We start from the raw sequence: 15670 nt of genomic DNA on the forward strand, positions 1-15670 counted from the left end.
AATTTATCTCTGTCAACACCCACTGCCTCTTCTCTCACTTAATATCATCAGGACCAGATAGGGTTCTGTTGTCAAAGCTGTTGAAACATACCTATTTGGCTTAAGCAGAGAGATTTATTGGAAGAGACAGCAACTCACTAACTTGAAGGAAAGGCTGAAGATCTAGGCTCAGAAATGATGGAGGCTGGAATAGCTCTGGGAGCTGAGCATATGATGACATTTTGCCTCTCGGCTTCTTTGTACCTCCTTTGCCCATGTTTAATTATTTTTCCTCAGTGAGGCTCAGAGTCGCCCAGTCCCTGTCTGCCTCTCACTTGCCCTGGCGCTGTCTCTACGGAGCTCAATAGACTGCAATGGCTGTCTAGACAAAGTTAGTAACATTGTTTATAATGCCCTGCCCAAACTTAAACCTTCTACAAAGCTTTGTTTTCCACCGCTGCGGTCCCACTGCTCCTCAAACATGCCCTCTGTGCCTTTTTCTTCTCTTCTCCTGGGATGCCCTTCTCACATCCTCTCTCTCTCAAGATCCCATACATACTCATCTTTCACAGATGGACTCAGATGTCATCTCCTCATGGAACTTTTCTCAACAAGGCAGGATGAGTTGGTTATTCCCTCTTTTATATGCTCACCGCACTCAATATGGACTTAGATTGTAGCCCCGAGCATGTTTTTTACTGCATTTCTTTACACGTTTGTCTCCCCAACTAGATTGGGAGCCCCTCTAGAGTAGGCCCTGAATTTTCCTCAGCTTCATTCCCCTTGTGCTGAGCACTGCACCTAGCCAGTAGTGTTTGGTCAATCTTAAATGAACTACACAGATAAGGAAACTGAAGCCCAAAAGGTTACGTCACACACCTAGTACAAGTAACCAACCTGATGGAAGTGGATTTGGAGAGAGATGTGGTAAATCGAGTTGTGCTTTTAATAGTCTGAACTGTTGCTAAAGACTGTTCCCCACTCTCACCTCCAAAATGCTGGTAACCACCCATTTATTCTCTTTGCTCTTTGGGAAAATAGGGCTCCAACTCAAATAGTTGGGAGAGATTTAAGTTAAAGAAGAGGAAGGCCTTCTTGTTCCTTGTTCCTTGGCTCTTGTAGGCAAAAAAGTGAGCTGACTCAGTGTGTGGACTGAACCTCTGGCAGCTTGTAAAAGAAAAAGAGACTTTAACTCAGGACCAAGTTAGAAGTCCTGTTAGAGTTGGACAAATGGCTGAGCTGACACCTGAAGAGGCTGCCTCTCGAGGAGGCCCACGAGGAGGAGAGGAACCAGCCAGAAGGCTCCAGTGTCTCCAGCCATGTTCCCATGGAGCTCAAGGATGTTTGGGGGAGGGGAGACGCAAGAGGGAGCCCTCGCTAATTAAGCCTCTACCCATGAGCGAATGTGAGGCTAATAAGGCGGCCCCATTCCAGGGCACCTCCACACCAAGCCAGCCAGTCTGCCTGTTTATTGCCCGTATGGAGATCATTAATGCCTCCTGACACTGGGGTCACTCTTGGGGTCAATCTCTGAGCCCGTTCTGCAAAACAAGGGGAAATGAACTTCCCAGCACATGTGGCTCAGGCTTGGTGGGGAGGGGGACTTCCATCACCCCACACCTCAGCTCTGGGAGAGATCAGCACCCCAGGCTGTTGGACCCCCCAACACAATTCCCCCTGCCCAACCTGGACTCTGGGAGAATGGTCCTGAGGAAGGGCGAAGGGGAGGCCCTCGTCTGCGCCGGGACAACCCCCACTGAGGCTGTCCCAACCGACAGACGGACACTAATCCCCTGGCGACGGGCTGGGGTGGTGTCTGGGAGCCGCAGCTGCAGCTCAACGGGGGCCAGGCTCCAGCCACAGGTGGCGGGAAGGCGCAGGCCCGGCGGCCACGTGGGCGCGAACTGGGGACTCGGCCCCCCGCCCTCAGCCGCTTCCCCCTCGGTGATTGGGCGCTTTACCCCTTCGGAATCCAAGATGGCGGAAGGGGGCGGGGTTCCGGGCCAAGCGAAGCTGTGATTGGTGAAGCCCAGAGGCTTTGAGCTGAAGGACGTTGTCAGTAGCCATTCAGGGAGCTCCTGGCGGTGGCGGTGGGTGCTCAGCCGCCTTACCTCACACTTAAGCAAGCAAAGCGGCCCCACGGAGCCGTCTCTGGCAGCCTGGGAAGGGCCAAGGTGGGAACAAGGAACCTCCATATGGTCCTCCGGATAGGTCCTCACTAGTCTGGGGCCTCTTCCTCCGTAATGACCAGAACTGGGAATCAGTCCCTACCAGCCCAGGAAGAAGTCGAGAAAACCTCCAACTAGCTCGGAGGAAATCAATAGGATTATAAGGTTAATGCCAGAGCAGGCTGACTGACAGTTACCAAATAAATGATCCCAGGAGGACATGGCTGAGGTTAAATGAGGCCCAATAAATAAAGGAACGTGTTCAAAGGAAAAACGTCAGAAAACGCAGGGACGTGGGGGTCGGGCCGGAGGACTCCTTCCTGCCCTCCCCTTCTAGGATCTGTTGAATTCTGAGGAGCCACAGCCTCGGCCTGCCTCCCAGGAAGGCACAGACTGGGGTCTGTGCCCTTTTCAGTGCCAGTGTTGGCATAATTCCTGGGCTCAGCACTCTTTGGACAGCTCCATCCCAGCTTCGAGGGCTGAATGAGGGAATGGAAACTCTTACTGCGGAGGTCTGACCAGTGAACTGAGCCCCAGCCTGCCTCTGATTCCTTAGAGACAGAGAAAGGACCAACTGCAGCAAGAGGGGTTGAAGCTAGATGGTAGGAGGCACTTCCCAAATGTTAGATAGATAGAGGGAGCTTATGGATCTTGGAACAGGCCTATAGAGGATTCTATTCCAGGTGAAAGCACATTTATCCTTATCCCCATTTGTGTCTGGGTTAGTCAAGCATTTGCCTTCTTTTGGTCAAGATGGTGTTACCAGCTAGAAAGGACCATGAGCATCGTCTTTGCACATGAAAAGCTTGCAGTGCGGTCTGTGTATACAACGTTCTTCATTCCACCACCGTTATGTTTCTGCGAATGACTCGCATGGATCTTGCTGACTCTTCCAGTGGCCAGTTTGATGGGGGTCAGGGGGAGACAGAGCATCATGTTCTTAGGACCATGAAGAACATACTATGTCTCTCTTTGGGGAGTCTGAAAAGAGAGATGATTAAGTCTTTGGTCTCTAGGTGGGTACTTTATTTTTTTGGAAAATGAACAATAGGAATAGTCAAGATCAGGGCCGGCCGGGTGGCGCAGTGGTTAAGTTCGCATGTTCTGCTTCTCAGTGGCCTGGGGTTTGCCAGTTCGAATCCTGGGTGTGGACATGGCACTGCTTGACAAGCCATGCTGTGGTAGGCGTCCCACATATAAAGTAGAGGAAGATGGGCACGGATGTTAGCTCAGGGCCAGGCTTCCTCAGCAAAAAAGAGGAGGACTGGCAGTAGTTAACTCAAGGCTAATCTTCCTCAAAAAAAAAAAAAAAAAGAAGAAGAAGAAGAAGAAGAATGGTCAAGATCTTGGGCTCTGGAGTCTTATGGGTCCTGACCTCTGTTCTCACTGTGAGATCTTGGGCAAGTCCTATTTACGATAACGATACTGGTGTTACTCTGTGTCGGGTAGTATTTTACACTCTTGCAGCAACCCTGTGGGGGAGGTATTGTTATCCTTGTTTAACAAGTGAAACCAGCTTAAGTTAAGTGATCGTACAGCAGTATGTTTAAAAGCATGGGCTGAAGATCGAGACTAATTGGGTTCAAATCCTGACTTCATTTCCTGGTTGTATGACCTTGGGCAAATTACCCAATTTCTTTGTCTGTGGAATGGGGATTGTGATAGTACCCGCCTGATAGTGTGATAAGGTTGAAAGGAGAGAATGCACATAAAGCTCTTAGAATCCTGCCAGGCACTTTGTAGGTGCTCAGTAAATGTTGGCTATTACTGGGAGCCCTTGAAGCACTTTTGCCTGGGGGACGTCACTCCATCCTTCGTCCTGTCCTGTGAGGAGGCTGTTATTCCTAATTCATTTGACAGATGAGGAAACAGGCTTAAAGCTGATCCTGTGCTAGGTCTCTCTGTGAACAGTCTGCTGAGGACCCCAATTCAGGTTTTTTTAGTTCAAATTCCAAAGGCTTTCTGATAGCCCACATACTCTCTCATTCTTGAATTCTAATTTGTTTTAGCCTCTCATTTAAAAAAAAAAACCCTTGAGGACGCAAATTAAAAGCCCGTTTTAGATGATCCATGCTTAGGAAAAATGGAGAGGAGAAAGCAGAGGAGAGAAGAGGGGGTTGGATAATTAAACAATTTCTCTGACTTAGGAATTTTTTTTACCTAACACAACCCTAGCAGATACACGTTCCTCAGACAGGCAGTAAAATAAGTGTGTATTTTGGAGAAATCTTACTGGAGGAAATGCAAAGAAGTGGCAGTCCAGGAGCATGGAGTGTCATGGGGGAAAAAGTCTGAGCTTCTGCAGAGAATCCACCTACAGATAAGGACTCTGGGACAGAAAGTCTAGGTTGCTGGTCTTGACTGCAAAACTCAGGTTTGATCATTGGTTCCTTCTCTCTGTAGTGCCTCAAGTGAGGGTTACAGGAGGGCTCCAACTGCGCTCTTGGTGACTGACTGCCTCTGCCCTCAGTCCTGAGGGGATCAGACCAGCCTGCCTCATCCAGGTCAGGGATCAGGCCAGCCCAGTCCTCAGTTCCTTCTAACTGGAAGTTTCCTAATTCTCTTTGCGGGAGAAGGCCTGGGAGGCCACGGTGAGAGGTCAGGTGAGCAGACCTGCACCTGCGGTATGAGGGGAAGCACCTGCAGCAGCCGCTGCGCCCTACTACCCATCCCCCTTGCTCAATCCTCCAATTTCCAGAATGAGCTACAACTCCTGCCCCCACCCCAGTTGTCCTGAGCTTGATAATCCCAATGGGATGTGGGCTGGGGAGTGTGGAACCAAGATTTGGGGCTACCGGGTAACAATAAAGCCACAGGGGACAGGTAAATTCTCTGCTGCCTCACCCATCCTTTTCCTTTCAGGGGCTTAATAAGGATCCCAGGCCTTAGGTCACAGCACACACAGAATAACGTGGCTGAGAAGGGAGTGTGGAGGGATTTTGTTTCCAGAATTTGAACGGGAAGGTATGTGCTTGTGCACAAGGAGATACACAGACACTCAGACATGCATCCTTCATTATTGAGTACCTAAGGATTCACTCAGCACTGAGCTGGGATCTTCACATGTGTCTCAGGAGTGTATTTGGCTGTAAGTAACAGAGACCCAGACTAACAGTGATATAAAGGGACAGGGTTTATTTTTCTCACATTACAAGCAGCAGGCTGGCACTGGTTTACCTGCTCAGTGATGCTGTGAGGAACCCAAGCTCGCTCTTTTTGCTCTGATACCCTTAGCATATTGGCCCTCATCCTTCTTGCCTCAGGTCTCTAGAGGGCGAAAACTCCAAGGATCTCATTCACAGGGGAAAAGAAGGCTATGTCTTGCCCTTTATCAAGAAAACAAAAAAATTCCCCCCAACCTTCCTCCCCTCCAGTCTTCGGCTTAGGCCTCACTGGCCAACACTGGATCACACGGCCATTCCTGGCTACAAGGGAGACTAGGAGAGCAGGCAATGGGATCAAACTTGGTTCTCTTCTCAGAGTTTCTGACTCAGTTAGACTGCGGTGGGACTTGACATTTATTAAATGCTCCAAAAACCTAGGTTTTTAAAAAAATTGTAATTGCTTTTCACTACACGATGACACCAGCTCAAGTAGTCATCTTCAACCAAACCCACCCTAGGCTCTGGGTGAGCCATCTTACTGTACTGGCTGGGATCCTCCAGCTTATCCTGTAGCCCCTGCTCCCTTTGGGATTGAATATTTAGGTGATGAATTAGTAAGTTTGCAGGTTATTCATTAGTGAATTTGCAGTTAGTAACTGGTCAGCCAATCAGTTGAGTAACTAATAAAATGGTTAATAGGTCTTTCTTCTTGTTGATGTGTCTGGCACATAGTGAGCACTTGATAAAATATTCTTTGGATGAATGAATCCATACAATGAAGTTAATACAGCATCAAGTGAGATGCTAGCTGTTAAAGTATTTTGTAAATGGTAAGACACTGTACAGTTATAAGGATAAAAATTTACATGAAAAACTACTTTAAAATTTAGGGCCAGGACAAAGTTCGTTCCCCTACCCTTCCACATGTCTGACGTGGAGAGCTACTGTTTTCCCCTGCTGCTGCTAAGCCAGATTTTGCTCTCAGTTATAACAATTTTGTCAACACTTAGTGATGGTATTCTTTCTCCTTTTTCCTTGATCCTATTTTGTCTTTCTATTGTATTTTTATTAGCTTATTTTGGTTATAAACCCAAGTCTTTTTAGGAAAGAGGTGGGATAAAATAAATTTTAAAAATACTTGGGAACTAACCTTTATTAACTACCTACCACATGCCAGGCATTTACATGCATTAACTTAGCCAAACCTCACAATAAGCCAGTAGGTTTGTGTGACTAGCCTCATTTATGTAGGTGTTAAGGGACTTGCCCAAGGTCACACAGCTGGTAAGCGGTGAGCTGGGATTCAGAGCTGGGTTTCAAAACTAAGGTTAGTCTGACACCAAACCTGAGGGCTTTCCCCTAGTCCAACCCAAGATGGTGTGATAGATACTTGGTTATGGTCAACTATTTGCTTAGTTAGTTGAGGAGAGTTTTTGTATTTTGAACATCTCAAATCAACTTGGGGGGGGGGGGGGGAATTGGTCTTTTTCTTTTCTCCATAGGCCACTTATCAGCAAATACACTACTTCATCAATGGTAAGCTACACTATTATTGTCTGTGCCACTAAGAAGAAAAAACACATCTAACTACGACATGCCATTGATTTTAAGATACATCCCAATTTCAGAGATGTCAAATGGAAAAATGTGTCTTAGAATGAATGAAATAAGGTATTCCATTCTAGCAACGGAGAATGTATGTACATAACCTCCCTTTTTCTCTTACTCGCTTACTGGTTTGCCCCCTTTTCATCGCCAAAACCTTGCCCGTCCCTTCCACATCATCATGAACTAGTCGATACTGGTTTGGACTATTTCCTGGGAGTCTCCAGAAAGCCTCGCTCGCACTTGTAGAAAGGCTCTACTCTAGTTTCTTTAAAGAGCTACACTAGATGGTCTCATTATGAACTTTCTCCAATGACTGTCAACAAATTCTTTCCAGAGTCTGGTCTAACTCTAGTCTTCCCATGGTACCTGGTGATTCACTGCCTTTCCTGTTCTCCATTCCACACAGTAGTTGGTTGGTTAGTCTGTACACTACTTATTTGCAAGGGATTTCCCTACAGACTGTTGGAGAGGGTATGGGAGGGAACTTGGGAGCAGAAACTGAGGCATGTCATCCAGTTCTCCCTAACACAGGAAACATGATTCCCCAGGCATCTCCTGAAACACCAGGGCCTTCCCTTTCTCCACTCCAGGAGGAGGCAGGATTGGGGGAGGATTAAGCTTCTCCACCCCTCTTAGACCACACTTCCTCTTCCTGGTTCGGGCCTCCATGAGACAAGCTGTGAAGGGAGGATGGGGTAGTAGGATCTGGTACTGCTGGGGGTGATAGGGATTCCTGAGCAGTGGGCCCGTTGTGGAGCTGGGTTACGGGCTCCTGACAGCAGCAGTTGGCTTTTCTGAGCTGGTGTTTTGCTTCCTCTTTTGAGTGCAGGGGGATGAGGGAGGCACTGATGCTGGCTTTCCATTTCCTAGCGTTGGAGAAGGGACAGACCCATCCAGGGAAGGAATTTTCCTGTCCTCTTCTCTTCAATCTGATTTTGAGGTCAGAATCTGGAAAGGACCAGAGACTGATTGGAGAGGTTGGGGACACTAGTGGAGGAAGGGATACACCCATGCTGAGAACTGAGGGGCTAATCTGGGAACCCTACTGACAGAGGACTCTGGAGCCTTTGCAGATGGGTGGGCAGGCCTATCCTTGCCCCAGTATTCTGGGCATGTGACAGGCTGTGAGGCTTGCACATGGGCTGAGGTCCACATGGGTCCTGTGGGCAGGTACAGACAGACATGGAGAAATAGGGGTAAGTGGAGACAGAGGGAGAAGAGAGTCAGAGGCTGGGCAGGGAGGTCTAGGCCACATGGAGGTCTAGGCCGCTGAGAGGGCCTCACTTTCTGAGGCACAGAGGCCTGCTGGCCCAGAGCGGAGCCATTTCCTAGACCAGCGGCTTCCTAGACTGGAGCAGACAGGGGGCCTCCTCTTCAGCTCTCTGGGATCTTGGGGAGCTGCTGGCGGAGTCCTGGTCCTTGGCCGCACTTTCCCCAAGAGGCTCCGCCAGGCCCTGGCACCTGGGAGCCTGGGCCTCTGCTCGGATGCAGAGGCCGGCCCAGCACCTCCCCGCTGCCGCGGCTCCAGGCCCGGCCGCCGGGCCTCCTCCCTGCCCTCACCCGTGACCTCCGCGGCCCGGCGGCTCCAAGGCGAGCCAGGCCTGGTCCAGCGCCGCTGCCCGCCGGGCCGGAGGAGCGGGGCCGGGCAGCGGAGGTCCAGACGAGGCCGGCCCAGGCGATAGCAGGAGCGAGCGCGGGCCGGAGCGTGTAGGTGTGAGAATGTGTGGCGGGCATGGCCGAGACCCAGCGCGGGGCTGCGGACGCGTGGGCGCCTGAGTCCCCGCCAGTGGGCTCACGAATAAAGTGCGTGCTCGGCTGGGAGCAGGCTCGTGTGTGCAGGCGGGAGCCCGCGGCCTGGGCCCGCTGGAGAGCCGCCGTCAGGAGGTGGCCCCGGCCCCGCCAGGTCCGGCCTGGAGCGCCCCAGGGTGCTCGCCGCTCCGGCGCTCCGGGCGTGCCGTCCTGGTTGTCGAGCCTCGGGTGGGGGCCGCGCGGCGCGGCCAGGCCGCTCGCCTTCTCTTCCCGCCCCTCTAATCTAAACCATGCGGGGCGCCCAGCCCAGCCCGGCCGGCGGGGCCCGAGGGCCGCGGGGAGGGCTCGGGCCGCGCGGTGGGCGAGCGGGCGGCCAGCTCAGGGCTCGGGGTCCTGGGCCTGAGGAGCCGGGGGACCCTAGAACCCCCCTCCCCGGGGGGCGGCGGGCGCGGACTGATTGACAGCGGCGACGTCAGCGCGGGGGGGGGGGGGGGGGGGCGGCCCCGGAGGGAGGGAGGGAAGAGGAGGGAGCTGAGGCCCCAAAGTGAAGCCTCGGAGATCAAGGGCCCGCTCCACAGCCGGGATGTGTCCGGCCCCGAGGGCGCGGCGGGCAGCGGGACCCTGACCCAGCGGGCCCGAGTCGGAGCCCCGGCTGTCCCGTGCTCCTCGGACCCGAGCCTGCAGTGGACCTCGGGCCGCAGGCGCCTCCGCATGCGGCAGCGCAGTTAGGGTGAGTGTGGTTCCGGCGGGGACGGCGGTGAGCCGGGCGTGCGGGACAGGGGCCACCGGGAGCCCAGGCTTAGGCTGCAGGGTCGAGAAGGATGAGCTGGAAAGAGGGCGAGTAACGGGACGGGGTAAGAACCTCGGGACGGTCAAGGCGGCAGGAGGGCGGCGCCAAGTGCCTCAGATCCTTCTGCCGCCTCGGCCCCACTCTGGGCGATGGGGCGCGAGCCCTCCTCTCCTCCGAGTAACTGGACGAATTGGGTCTAGGGACCCAAGAGCATAGAAACCACAGCGCCAGCGTCAGAGGAATGAGGTTAAGCCGCGACAGGCGGAGCGTGGCCTTGAAATTGGTGTTTGCAGAATAAGAAAGGCCAAGGAAGAGGGCCCGGGTACTTGCGGCGAATATCGCTGTAGAAATATGTGTGAACGGAACACTGGACTTCAGAGCCTTTGATGCAACAGACTCATCAAAATTAAAGCAAGAAGCATTATGGATAAATAATGGCTGATGACTGAGAATTATCAAAATGTGAACAATTACCAAGGAAACAGGGCTAAGCGGCGGGACTAATAGAGTATTTGAACTTTAAAACAGTAAAATAATAGTGACTTTTCAGAACCAAGTGAAAATTGTAATCAGAAATTTAAAAGGATTGTAGACAACGTAACTCCAAATATAGGAACAATGTGATAAGCACCATTGTATTAAAATCAATAGCAGTAGTATAAGACATAGTCATAGTGTAAGATGATAAAACTGTAGGAAAAAAGTGAACAATGGAAAATACTTTTAAGGGAAATACTAATGTTAGCAGTATTGACAGAATGCTATCATGTAATTTATTGTTGATACTATAGGGAATTATTAAAATAAATATTAACCAAAATCTTATGAGCAATAGTAATATAAATAAAGACAGCAACAAGAATTGCTGGAGTAATATGACAATTTATGACCAAGGTATTATTAGTCCCAACAACATTATAAATAATGATAGAGTAATAAGAAGTATTGTATCAATGTGATGAAAAATAACCAGAGAAGAGCTACAGCAATATTACAAATTATGACAGACTAACAAGAAGTAATGGCGTGATGAAAAATAACTAGCAAATTAAGATTGCTAACTTTACAAATAATGACAAAGTAACAAGATATTGTAACGATGTGATGAAGAACACCTGAAGAAACAAAACAAATAATGGTAAAATAACAAGAAGTACTATAAGGCTGTGAAGAAAATTAACACGAGTATTGAGAACAATAATATTACAAGTTATGGTAAATAAGTTATTGAAACTGTGACAAAGTACAGAGACTGAGGAGCCAGCGATGGAAACATTTTAGGGATACAGAGTAAAACTTAAAAAACGGTAGATTAACATAACCTAATGGAACACTATTTAATAATTATCTAAATATTATTAATAGTATTATTAATGTGCCAGGAGGCCCTGGAACGATGAAGCAGTGACAGGAAAGCAACAACAACATATTTAATAATGATGAATTAGCAAATCAAACCAGTACTTTAACCATACAGTATTAAAAATAAAAAGTACTAATGTCTTATGTGTCAGGATAAATATTCCTAATGTTATTGAACTGACCAGAATACTACTCTGATAATAGAGATAATTAAAATAGTACAAAATATTAACAATTCCCCAGTGCAAGAAAAATAGCAGCAGTAATTTAGAGTGAGAAGAAAATACTGTTCTTGGAAAACGAGGCGGCTGAAGGCGACGGACCCGAGCGCAAAGGGCGCGGAGCCGGCCGGCCGCGCCCGCAGACGGTCCAGGGGAAAGGCGAGCGCTGAGGCTGCGGCGAGCGCGGCCCACGGACCTGCTGGGTGCGGGACCCGGCTGTGCCGGTGTCCCAGCGCGCCGGGGCTTGGGTCCGAGGGGACCCGCGGGGATAGCTGCTCGGAGCCAGCCGGGCGGGAAGAAAAGGAAATTAGAGGGGAGCTCCAGCGACGGCGAGCTGTGGCGATGTCGGGATGTGGCTCCGTGGCCAAGATTTGAAAAGGAGGAGGCGAACCCCGAGGAGGGGAGGGAGCGCCCGGAGCAGACCACGACTTAAGCGGCGGGACTGGCGTCAGTGGGTGCGGGCCGCGGACGTGCTCGGCAACCGCAGGACTGAGAGCGCGAGGTGCGAGCCTGACCGCGTCGCTGCACGGCTCCGGGTGTGACAAGTGACCCGCAGAGGACCTAGCGGCCAAGACAGCATCGCGCCAGGCCGCCTCTCCGGGCCCCGAGGGCCGCTGCACCTGGGACCAGCGCCCTGGGACCCTGATCGCCGGTGCCCAACCCGGCTGACCCCAGATATAGTGGGAACCAGCGCCTTGGGCCAGAGCGCATAACGACCCTTGTCGCGCAGTGTCCCCTTGCCTGGGGTCTCCTGAGTGTCCGAGGCTGGGCCCTGGAACCCACATGTGGGCCAAGGCGGTGCTGGCACTGACCATGCCTGAGAGCCTTGCTCCCTGCTGCCTGTGGCCGGAGGACGGGAGGACTGGCCTGGCTGTCAGCTTTATCTTTATGGGCTTTTCCCAGCCCCAACTGGCCCTGGCCCCTTTTTATCTCCTCGGTTGCACTTGGCTTGTTTACTTTGTGAGGCCCTGGAAGCAGACGTCTAGGCCCCTAGGCCCAGGGATGAGGCGGCCAGTGGACAGGATGAGCAAGGGGCCTGGGCCTTGGGATGCCCAGGGAGATCCAGAGGAGAACAGAAAGAAGGTAGGAGGAGAAAGGGGGAATATTTTGCCACAAGAGAGGCATCTAGACATATAGAAAGCCCCACCAGAACTTGTCCAAGTCTAGAAGAAGGAAGAAGAGCAGGGAGGTGGAAAGGAGCAGCAGAGGTAATGCAGGGTTACACCTATGATGGAGGCAGGGCAGGCAGGTCCTTGCAGGCTGGGCTGTCATCCTGACATCCCAGGATCAGCTTCCAGCAGGGAGTGGGCACATGGGCAGGCAGGTGAATAGCCCTAGACATTTGGGGAAGGATAGCTGTGCCTGTAAACTGGACCTACCTAACTGGCCTGGTCCTTAGCTGGGAAGGGTCTGGATCCTTTGCCCCAAAGCAGAGCCCTTTGGAGCTAAAGTGTGAGTGAGTGAGCGAGCCAACCAGTGTGAATGTGAGGGCAAGGCTGGGGAGGCCTCTGGCTGAGTTCAGGGCCTGAATCAGAGCAGCCCTAGGAGAGTGTGGTTGCTTGGGTGACTAGGAGGCTGTGTGAGGGTGCTGTGTCTGGCTGTGAGGATGTGTGTCCCTGCGTGGGTGACACCCAGGGTGGGAGTGGGAACGTGCAGGAGTGAAAGCCTTTCATTCAGGAGGTGTCTACTTGAGTACTGTCTGAGGAAGTGGGTGAGGGCAGATGGGTGAGCAGGGGCCTGAGGGGCCACAGGGCCCTAGGCCGTCTCTGCAGGTGTGGAGCCCCAGAAGCCTGGGCCCTGCCCTCCTGGCGTTGCTCTCCTCTCCTGCCTGCCCGGGAAGTGTCTTGGCTGCCCTGGGTCAAGAGTAAGGCTGGACTCCAGTTATTAGGGAACAGCCGAAAAAGACCCAGGCCTCAGGCTCCACTGGAGCTCCACTGGAGCCCAGCAGGAGGGAGGGCCTGGGGGTGCTGCTGGGGCAATGCCGAGAGGGCGGTCCTTCCCCCAGACCTGCTCATCACACAGCCCCACACCCAGGGGCAGGCAGACCTTGAACCGCTCGCAGACCCTCCCAGGTCCAAAACCTAGAGGGAGGAGGCCAGGGTCCTGCCCTCCAAATATTCTCCCTCCCCCAGCTCAGGAGGGGGCGGGGTCCACGTGCGCCCTCCCGGCTCGGCGTGAGAGGGCTGCCCGGCCCCTGGCGAGTGTGGACCTGGGCATGTGACGCCGTGTGTGCTGTGCCCACAGGAGATGCTGCAGGATAAGGGCCTGTCGGAGAGCGAAGAGGCCTTCCGGGCCCCGGGCTCAGCGCTCGGCGAGGCCACCGCCGCCACCGCCGCCAGCGCCCCGGAGCCCGCACTGGCTGCACCGGGCCTCAGCGGAGCCGCGCTCGGCAGCCCTCCGGGCCCCGGCGCCGACGTCGCCGCTGCCGCCGTCGCCGAGCAGGTAGGGCCGAGCCGGCCGTCGGGTAGAGGTCGGGCGTCGGTCTGTCTGCAGGGCCGCCAGTGTCTGTCAATCTGCCCCACTGCGGGCAGGACTCGCTTCCCGGGGGATCTGGCTGCGTCCTGGACCGTCTGCCTGTGCGTGCTTCTGCGGGCAGGGCTTGCTCTCTGTATGCCTTTCGTCCCTCCTCCACTCGGAGCCCTCGGGGCTACGCTGGGACAGGCGGGAGAAGGGACCCCTGCGGCAGCGGAGCGAGCCCCGGCCAAGGGTCCAGCTCCGACCACCCTGAGAGGGTGGGAGCGAAAGCCTAGGACCGGGCGAGAAGAGCGGCCCCCAGCCGGGTGCGTGCGGGAGCCGCCGCAGAGCTCCGAGGCCGCGGGGACGTCACCGAGGGGGTCGCAGTGACAACCTGATGGTCACAGTGAACGGAATTCGGCGGTGCCCGCGCTTGGCCTGGATCTTCGGGCAGTGTCTGCGGGTGCGCGCTTCTGGCAGAAAGGGTGTGTGTCTCTCCTGTGTGTGTGCCTGCCCGCGAGCTTGTGGCTACGTCGGGCGGTGAGGAGTGTTTATGTTTGTGTAGGAGTGTGTCATCTGCCCTGGCACGGCCAGTGTATGTGTCCTCTGTGGGCCCATCTATAGGCGCATCTCCGAAGAAGCGTGTTTCAGCCACTGATTAAATTTTTAAAAATTCATCAGTGTTACAGAATAATTTTGTGAAACGAAATCTCGAGGCGTGGGCTCCCGGGGCTGGCAGTGTTCTTCGTAGTTCCTTGAGTCTGTGCTCTCCGTTCTGAGGGCTCCACGTGGAGCCGTGAGACAGACCGACAAAAGTCCCCCTCCCTCCCATCCGTAGACCATCGAGAACATCAAGGTGGGCCTGCATGAGAAAGAGCTCTGGAAGAAGTTCCACGAGGCGGGCACCGAGATGATCATCACCAAGGCGGGCAGGTCAGCGCTGGGAGCTTTACTTCTGAGGGATGACGGGTGGGAGCAATGAGGATCCCTAAGGGCTCCCTTAGCAGTCCTCTTCGTCTCCAGCCTGGGGGGCAAAGGGAGTCCCCTCTGCCGTTCTGGCCTTAGCCCCACGTCTTGCCGCGGCTTCCGACCGGCCGGCGAAGCCTGCGTGGGCTGCCCAGCCAAGAACCCGGCGGGAGGGAAGGAGGGGAGGGGCATCGCTATGCAAATTAAATGCAAATAAGGATCGCGACGCCGGAGGTCCCTGCTCCAGCACCTTTGGCCCCCTGGGGGGCTGCTTTGTCCTCCTCCTTCTGGGGACCTGCCCGGTTTCTCAGGATTACATTGATTGGGGATTCGGGGATGCCCCTCAACAGATGGAGGGAGGGGATAGGACCGTTTTTCCTATTTCCGTAACTTTTCGGTGGCAGCGCGAACCCCAAGTCTCTCATCCCACGGGTGCTACTTCTCTGTTGCCAGCCCCCTGCGTGGCTGAGGGGAAGGCACCGTTGGGTCCTGTCTGTGTGTTGTTTGGGGAGCAGCTCTCGGGTGGTTGCCAGAGAGGGATGATTTATAAAGTGGAAACATCTTTAAAATGCACTGGTGTCTGTGGGAGAGAACCAGGAGGAGAGGTTGAGGGGAGGAAGACACAGATCGGGCAGGACGGAGAGATTCTCTGGCGCGGCGCATGTCGGGTGCGGCAGGAACGGCAAGGAGAGCGGTTATCAGGTGAAGAGAGATTGCTGCAGACAGAGAAGCTGGGAAGTTCAGGTTCAGGAGCCCCCTCACCACCCCTACTCCGCCTCCTCCACAAACTCACACTTGATTTTGGTCCCTGGAGGACAGGTTAGATGTGAAAATGTCACTTTGCCTGGCCGTGGGCCCACAATTGGGCTTTCTGAGGAGTAAGATGGTGAAGCATCAAGGACCAGGGATCTGGGAGTCAGACCACAGGGGCTTCTAGGTCCAGCTCAGCTACTTCCACCTGTGCAACCCTCAGGCAAGGTCCTGTAGAGTCTCTGCCTCTCCTCATCTCCATCTGTAAAAGAATAGGTCCTTCTTCACACAGCTGTATATAGAGTACTTAGCACGGCTCCTGGCACATGTAAGCACACAGTGAATGCTAGCTCATAATATTAATCATAATTAGAGAAAGGTCTGGCATCCACTCAGCATTTTTCTTCTACTTTTTAGAGAACTCTGCTGAACTGCTTAGGGAATGGTGGGCTATTCAAAGGAAACAAGAAGCTGGTGATTTGCTCTGCGCAGTGTCGGAGTGCAGTGGTCCTTCCTGTC

General features: G+C 53.2%; 1 protein-coding gene across 3 annotated transcripts in view; it reads left to right on the plus strand.

Annotated features, from left to right (window-relative positions):
* The first annotated feature begins 8717 nt into the window (after positions 1 to 8717).
* Positions 8718 to 15670, plus strand: part of TBX4 (T-box transcription factor 4) — a 32306-nt gene continuing 25353 nt past the window's right edge. For 2 of the 3 annotated variants that reach the window (XM_046674424.1, XM_046674425.1), the window contains exons 1-3: positions 8718 to 9338; positions 13226 to 13423; positions 14274 to 14368. In XM_046674424.1, the coding sequence (XP_046530380.1) occupies positions 13229 to 13423; positions 14274 to 14368 (290 nt within the window). In that variant the 5' untranslated portion in view covers positions 8718 to 9338; positions 13226 to 13228. Of the gene's footprint in view, positions 9339 to 13225; positions 13424 to 13663; positions 13899 to 14273; positions 14369 to 15670 lie in introns of those variants that run through there. The other variant, XM_046674426.1, reaches the window with a different exon arrangement.

The sequence above is a fragment of the Equus quagga genome, chromosome 11 (genome assembly GCF_021613505.1).
Source record: "Equus quagga isolate Etosha38 chromosome 11, UCLA_HA_Equagga_1.0, whole genome shotgun sequence".
NCBI lineage: Eukaryota > Metazoa > Chordata > Mammalia > Perissodactyla > Equidae > Equus > Equus quagga.